The 8274-nt window shown below is 39.8% G+C and overlaps 1 protein-coding gene across 4 annotated transcripts; it reads right to left on the bottom strand.

Moving 5' to 3' along the window:
• Positions 1-306: 306 nt before the first annotated feature.
• LOC127428694 (RNA-binding protein 4B-like) lies at positions 307-8258 on the bottom strand. 4 transcript variants are annotated; one of them, XM_051677229.1, is made up of 5 exons: positions 8216-8258; positions 6824-7187; positions 5870-6713; positions 5536-5727; positions 307-3525 (listed from the first exon to the last, which is right to left on the bottom strand). In XM_051677229.1, the coding sequence occupies exons 2-5, from the start codon at positions 7170-7172 to the stop codon at positions 3402-3404; spliced, it is 1509 nt and encodes a 502-aa protein (XP_051533189.1). In that variant the 5' UTR covers positions 7173-7187; positions 8216-8258; the 3' UTR covers positions 307-3401. The 4 variants fall into 4 exon arrangements, with proteins under 4 accessions (XP_051533189.1, XP_051533188.1, XP_051533187.1 ...); XM_051677228.1 differs by having other exon boundaries at positions 8106-8226; XM_051677227.1 differs by lacking the exon at positions 8216-8258 and adding an exon at positions 7345-7373.
• Positions 8259-8274: the final 16 nt, after the last annotated feature.

Here is an 8274-nt window from a genome sequence, read left to right as displayed (position 1 = left end):
GCTTTCATTCAATTCATAATTTGAACATTAGCTAAAAAAGAAAAGAAAAAAACATCATTGTTTTGCATAATTTAAATATAACTGAGTTTCAAGGCTTTTGGTTTCATGGAGGATACAAGATTACTTGGGATTTTTATGCAGATCCATAAATGAAACCCACCATATTTCCATTACTTATACATTTCAATAGCTTATAAAATAAGGAGAACAAAGTTTTGTTTAGATTATTAATTGTCCTTTATGCACTGTGTTCAGAAACTACAGATGCCATACCAGTGTCTCAGGGTATGAAAAAATAAGACCACATACCATTTAAGCATCATTTATTGAACTTTCAAGAACAAAGTACAAAGCCTAAAAGTCAGTATGTAAATATTAAGAAAAAGTTAGGATTAACAACCCTCTGACATTTCTGATACAATTACACCCCAAAATGAAAGCTAGCCATCCAGACCAATTAAAAAATAAAATATATCAGTGGACTTTACTAAAGTTAATTCCCTGAATCATCGATTATTTCAGGTCTCAGTTATTTACAATCAGTTATTTACAATCTGTACCAGCATGTCAAATCACCTCCGAATTGAAGGCGAGGCTTTTAGGTCTTTGGAAGGTTGTGAGAAAGGAAAACAACCTGCATAATGGCCAAGAGTATTCAGTGTTAAAAACATGAAGAATTTGAGGTCAAAGTCATTTGAAGATTGGAGCAACACATAAACTGTGCATTTGAACAATTAAAATAACCATAAATAGAAAAAGAGTTTGTAGTGAAACTCTCACTAGACTTGCTGAAGCTGAAATTTAATGAAGCTAAATACCTTTACATGTTTCTGGCAAATCTTTTGCTGCAGACTATCCCTTTATTAATCTGAAAAATAAACGTTTTTACTTCTCATTTATGTGTATGTGGACATCTTATGAAATCAAGCTGCATTCTCCTTGGAACAACAAAACAACAAATCTGTTTGGCCAGAAAATAGATTAATTTTAATTTACATATATTTTCAATCGTTGAGCCTCAAAGGATGAGTGAAAAAAAAAAAAACTAGAGCTGACAATGAAATCGGAAGGGTATAAATAGTCTCACAAGGCTGAAAATGGCCTAATTTTGGGGTCTGAGGAGTGGATTTCAACTGGACAACAGCACACTGGTTACTCACCTAAGATGAATGTCCTACTTGGATTAGGGCCTTTTGGACAGCACTGCGCTCTTCTTAAGTATTCAAAGCACAGCTGGAGCACCTCAGCTTTGAACAAGAGTGCGCGCCTCATCTCCCTTACTGGAAGTGCTTCAAAAAGACCAAATGCCAAAACAAGCGAAGGCAAAAACTCCTTAACTACCTAATCTGGATTGTTCTCTCTTATTGCATCAAATGGAAATTTACTTCAATCTTGATGCCATTTTGTGAGAAAAACTTAAGGGTCCAATGCATTTTGTCATGATGGCAAAATAACATGTTTAATGTTATTGATGATCAGTGTTGGGAGTAACTAACTACAAGTAGCGCCGCTACTTACTGTGCATTTTTCAGTATCGTGACAGTAGCTCAGCTATTTTCACAATAGTATTGCTTTTCCAACAGAGAGCTCCTTTCAACGAGTAACGGTGTAGCACCACAAAAAGCTCCATTTGTCTCAAAGTGCGTGTTTACATGCACAATCTTACACTGATTATGCTCAATAAGCAAACGTGTAGTCATGTACATGCCTTAAACATCTTTCCTTTATTAGGGTAAGGCCATTAATGGCTTAAAGCAAAAAAACGATAGACAAGCAGATTTCATGTAAACACCTTTACAGGCGTACTACCGGCTTATCCAATGTGCACAAATGTTGTGCACATGCCTGTTTACGTTTTGATGTCAAAAGCAGAGAATAACCCGATGATTTCAAGTCTTATATAAACACAGGTTTCTTGCATTGTCTTTAATAAGCTGATTTTTCATAGCGATCAGTGCATTGCTGTGCATGTTAACAAGCTCAGTGTGTTGTGCATGCAGCAATGGAGCAATCAAGCATGCTCACCTAAACTGTCCTCTCTCTTATAAATACTGCTGGGAAATCCAAATAATTTAAGTGAATAGGTTCTTTTAGACAGTTTTTTTTATGATTCACTTATATTTAACATTGGGAACCACAATTTATTCTTACAAGGGACTCTGTTTATCACTGTATTATGACCGAGTTATATAAAAAGTTAGAGTTTTATTAGTTTGTATTAGTATGAATTTGTTAAATTTAATGTTGTCAACCTAATTGTTTAATGTCAGGTGATATGTAATTCTCCAATCAGAAATTCTTACTGCAGAATTAAATATCAAATGATTATATATTTAAAAATATTTTCTTCTTTAAATAGCTACAATGTAGTTAGCTACTTTGTTAGTAACTCGCAGTGTAGCCAACTTCTTTTTTAAAAGACTAGGTTGACTGTAGTTTAACTACAAGTTAGGAGTAGCTTGTAGCTTGGAAAACTACAGTTTCAAAGTAGCTTCCCTAACACTGTTGTTGATCTCCTACATCGTTTCCCAACCCTGGTCTGGGAGTACCCCAACACTGCACATTTTGACAAACCCAATTCAGCTCAAGGAGCCTCAACTAACAAGCTGCCAAGTTAAATCAGGAGTGTTACATTTGGGAGATATCCAAAATGTGTAGTGTTGGGGGTACTCCAGTACCAGGGTTAGGAAACGCTGATCTACTAGTACGTAACCAAAAAGATTATATTGGTTTTCTACCAATGTAATAATAAAATAAGTTTTATTTTATTAAAAGTGATTACACTGACAGACAAAACACCAAACCATGAGCATTTTGGGCACCCAAGATGTAGCTGATTCTACCAACTACTCCAAACTGTAAAGACACAATTCTCCCTCAATAAGCACTGATTCATGGCCCTACCACATAGCAAGAAATACCATCCCCACTTTGTGTTGACTTCACTGTAGTGTAAACTGGATGTGGGCCTGATCTGAGCTTCTCTAGCAACTGTGCTAGGATCATTGAGGGGAAGTGTATGATCGAGGTGCAGTAGTGGTGGGGGGCAATGGGCTTTACCTTAGCGGGGAGCGCGTCCGAGGCATTGTGGGGCGCTATTTCTCTTCCCCCGTCATGCTCAACATGGCGTCTTGAGGCCCGGGAGCCAATTTAGCTGTAGTTAGCGAAAAGGGAGAATGTGGCTGGAACAGCAGTAAGAATAACAAGAGACATGCACTATTTACAATAATACACAACAGATACAATAATTTACTGTGTACAATCATTTGTGGAGTCCTGGTGTGCTGATAGAAGCTACACCGCCATCTCCTTTCCACCTCCACTCTATTTAATAACATAATATTGAGAACATTAACACTACAGTAAATGTTTGCCTGTGAGATTTAATTAAATACATTAAGTCAAGTGTTGATTGTGGTGAGAGTGAATGGTGAGTATATGGGTTGTGTGTGCCAAGTGAGTTTTGTGTGTGTACCCCACCATATTTCTTTGGAATGAAAGACTGAAGACTGCCTGAGGGGCATTCTAGGGAAAGAGGACATACATAAAATGATTAAACAAACCATTCTCTTTACCATACCTTACAATTACAATGCACTGGTTTCAATGAGGGATATTTGAAGGGAAGCTACTCAACCATCATAACATCAGAATCACAAAGCTATTTACCAAGAAATTAAAGGTTGAAATTAAGAGCAAAAAGCTGGCGACTTGAACGCTCCACAGGAAGCATGGTTTGATGTATTCCAAAGCAGATGGTATGAAGATTTTGGGTAGATTCCCTTTGTACAATGTCATAATGTTTGACACCTCTGGCTCTAATTGCATGAATCTAGAACCTTACCCATGATTAATTATTCAGACAAAGTCACTTTCAGTTAGTAAGTTTTATAACATGAACGTTTAATTGAATTGCCTAAAATGCGCATGAACCGGGACAACACATTTTTTATCCTTACGCACAAAAATACAATTTTGTTTGAAGCACTTCACTGTTTTTCACTCTCAGAACCAATTACCATAACTAGCTGTATGTGAGGCCTGGATGTGCCACACTGAACAGGTTTTACACTCCCCCATCCCTACATAACTAAATGTTTCCACCCAAAATCTCCTGAAATCAATTCACATAAATCGAAGGATAGAGAGACTACGATAATGTAAATGTGAACAAATAAATGGTCAGAAAGAAACATTAATTGCATTGGGCTACTTTCACAAGAAACACAAAGAACTTAAGAACCTCATTCTGTTTTAAGGTAATTCGAGGTGCTGCCACTAATAATTATATAGTCAATACCAAAGAGTATTGTCCATGTAAGAGAGGGATGCAAGGCCAGAGATGGCAGTTGTTTGCTTTGTAAATCCTGCAAAACATGCATAAATGCTACTGGCAGGCAATATAACCAGTTCTTTATGCTATTTAGTAACAATGACATCTCCAACTAATTCAGTGTCAAATGGAAAACATTCAGAACAATTGAATATGCCTATCAAGCGACAAACAAGTCTGTCCCTTTTGCAATGAAATACATTTTTCTCTACCCATTTACTCTCTACTCCTTTCCAATATGTAATTTTAAATTCAGTTATAATGTTCTTGAACATGGCAGCCGTCTGCACTATTGAGGCAGTGGCTAAGAGTGTTTAAGTTCCTTTGAGCACAAATGTATGGTTTTGTTGGTACTGATACACCTGAATGTGTCTCTGACCTAAGGCCCCTCCCACTCAAATAGTATTATAGGTAATAGGTTTGAGGTGTATGTGATCGTGGTGTTCATTATGTGTAAACTGAGGGATGTCATCCAAATTGTTAACATTCTGTGTTCTCACTCTCACACACACATTTCACACAGGTCCTCTTTACATTCTATTCCAATTATGCTGTGCATTTCAGATCTGAAGCTTAGCCTTTGTGAATTTTACATCAGTCTAAGACAAATGCAATAAATTGTGGACAATTTTGGAATATTAATTGTGGCTCACTCCTCAGTTAGCCATGAATTCGATAAACAAAACAGATCGAAAACACTTGGTTTTACAAAAGTCTGAAAAATTCCGTTTACAAAAAAATTAGGCTTGTTCAAAAGGCACAGTCATTTGACTTTGGAGAAAGTGAGATCTGACAAGACGGTCAAAGAGTGCTTTATCTACAAAACTGACAAATGAAATAATTGAGCACTTCAAAATACACTCAAACCAAGAGGGCTCCGAATCTAAACTTTCATGGCCTTTTAAACGTCTACATTCTGCACATAATGAGATTTTAATTATACTGGGGGAGGGGGGGGGGACTACAGTCCAGGTCAGATGCATTGACTAAATTTGATTTATCCCTTTCCTCCAGTTTCCGAGATCTGTTGTCATGTAGGACCAAAACTGACACACGCTCACATTTTTACAACCAAACACGCGTGCAACAGACACATATGTGAAGTGGTGTGGGGCTATCGATATGGGGACTCAGATGTGTGCAGGTGAGGGTAATCAGGGCGACGTAGGAGGGGCTCCTTGTGTGTTGAGGGTGGCTCATACACTCTTGATGAAGCAGCAGTGCCAGGGGCAGCAAGCTGTTGTGGATCCATTGTGGCTGGAGGCATCATGGGCATCGGAGGTGGTGGAGGAGGTGGTGGGTAGCTGTACTGGTATTGCTGATACTGTTGGTACTGCTGGTATTGTTGGTACTGTTGGTACTGCTGGTACTGCTGATAGTACTCTGCATAGCACCTGATGTGGAGAAAAAAAAGAAGAAAAAAAAACAGTATGTTAAGATGTGCTTTTATTGTTCTCTTTCATAAAGCAGTTAGAACAAGCCGAATAACTGACTTGGAATTATTTATGTAACTTTGAAGTCAAAATAGCTAGTTACCTCGCAATCGGGTCTCCATTTTTAACAGCAGGTATTTCCGGTCCACCAGGTGGTGTTGGGAGAAGGGCCCGCCGTTTGGGTCGTGTCTGCGACAATGACTGGGAAACTGGGTCAGGTAGTAATGGGGCTGAGCGGCGTATTGGGCTTCGGTCTCGATCAAATTTGGTCACTGCTTGCTGTTCCGCTAGCACTTGTTGTCCCTGCTCAAAGAATCGGGCCCGGGCAGCTTCAAACATGGCTTGGGGGTCAGGCTCTGTGCCTTCCATGGTCCCATAAGCTGGACTTGCACTGTACAAAGAGGAATTTGCTCCATAGACGGGGTTTACAGCGCCTGATGGCACTTCTGCTTCATTGGGGTAGCCGTCTGCAGAATGACTCTTCGCTGAGCTGAACACCTGATTTGCGACGGCACCGTAAATCTGACTCGCCAGGGCCCCGTAGACTGCAGCGCTGACGGGTTTGCCGTCAACCCTGGAAGTGGTCAAGTCTTTCAGAGCTGCAAATGTTGGGTCAGTGCTTGCCGTGTTGTAGAAAGAGTTGTGGACACTCTGTTGAACCTGAAGGGGAAGCCCTGCAGCAGCGGCCGCAGCAGCAGCTAAGACGGCTGCTTGACTCTGGTGGTGCTCAATAGGAGGCCTGTTGATTGGACATTCTCCTGCAAAGTGACCGTGTGCACCACAGCTGGCACATGGGACCTTGTTTGTGGTCGGCTGTGCTTTTGAAAGCTCCACTGCGAGTGGACGGCCCATAAATAAGGTCCCGTGAACACCCTCAATGGCTTGTTCTGCATCCTCTTTGCGCTCCATGTACACAAAGGAGTAGCCTACTAAAGAAGAGGGCTTAGCTGCCAAAGAACAATTTATAACATGATTTAACAACAGGAATTATACACTGATAAAAGTGAGTGTGTACAGACATATTGTAGATGCATACTCAAATAAGAGGACAACTTACTCTTTACTTTTTCGCAATCAAGAACTTTTCCGTAAGGTGAAAAGAGATCAAACAGATTTTCAGTAGTACAGGAAGCACACAGGTTTCCCACAAATACTTTGATGGAATTGAGGGGCCTGCCTTTGGATTCCTCAACTACAAGGTTCCGGCCGCAGTAATCTAGACCATTCAGATCGCGGATGGCACGGTCAGCAGCCCCAACTCCCTGCAGATGGATAAAGGCAAACTGCCTCAGTACAGTTATGTTCACCACTTCTCCGTAAGGGGCAAAAAGCCTAATTAGGTCATCTTGAGTTGTTTCCGAATCCAGATTCCCAACAAAGAGCTTCACACCGTTGCTGTCGTCCATTGCACCCCAGAATACCTAAAAATAGGGAACATGCCTTATTTCTTACTTAAGGCTCAACAGTGGGCCCAAAATTTAAGGCGCGCATATCAAACTGAAGTTGAATCGGTTCAGCCGGGTGGTGCGCATTAAGGGGATAGTTCACCCACAAAATGTAATTGGACATTTTACTCACCCTCATATTGTGCCAAACCCGTATTTCTTCTGTGGAACACAAATAAGTTAAACAGAATGTTAGGGATTGCCCATTCACCATTCATTTTCATGGCATCTCTATTTCCTACGGTTAAAAAAAAATATATATATATATATATATAAAAAATTGGTGACTGGGGATAACATTCTGCCAGATTTCTCATTTGTGTTCCACAGATGAAATAAAACCATACGGGTTTGGAACAACATAAGGGTAAAGTAAACAATGACAAAACTTTAATTTTTGGGTGAACCAACCCTTTATTGAATCACCCAATTGCTCAAATAGAATCGCGCATTTACAATATAAACAGCATCTTTCTTTATAATGGACGCGTGTTAGTTTGTCTTGTCACTAAGTGTAAATGGGGTGATAGGCACAAGCAAAATATGTGAAAATGTAATTGCATTGTTAGCCCGCCAGATGTGAGGACGCGCTGGTTTGTGTCGTCGCTTCTAGAAAGCACGAATCTCGCAGAGTGTGGCTAATGACAAATAAAGGTGATTTAGCTGCATACTGTTAGCTAGCTGTCTTTAACCATTTCATTCAAAACTAATGCTCTAATCAACCCCACAAGATAAGCCGTATTTTAAATTATAAATCGTGAAGACGTAAAAATAAATGCGTAATTAGCACGCGCATAGTTAGCTAGTCACGCGCACATAACACCCCTGATAGCAAAGCTAGCTCGCTATCACCCATAAACAAGGAAATTATTAAAATGTCGTTGTCACACTCACTGTGTAAACAATTCAGGGATGGGGGAAATCAAACAGGACCAGAAAGTAATGCAGTACATAGAAGAATTAAGGTAGCAAACTCGACAGAACTGTTTTGTCTTCCCTCTTACCTAATGCGTTGGTGAGAATTCATATCCGTTTTCCGACTGCTTGACGGTGTTTATGGCGT

This window comes from Myxocyprinus asiaticus, chromosome 38 (assembly GCF_019703515.2).
Source record: "Myxocyprinus asiaticus isolate MX2 ecotype Aquarium Trade chromosome 38, UBuf_Myxa_2, whole genome shotgun sequence".
Taxonomy (NCBI): Eukaryota; Metazoa; Chordata; class Actinopteri; order Cypriniformes; family Catostomidae; genus Myxocyprinus; species Myxocyprinus asiaticus.
The sequence above is the reverse complement of the archived record's forward strand: the minus strand, read 5'-3'. Positions and strand labels throughout refer to the sequence as shown.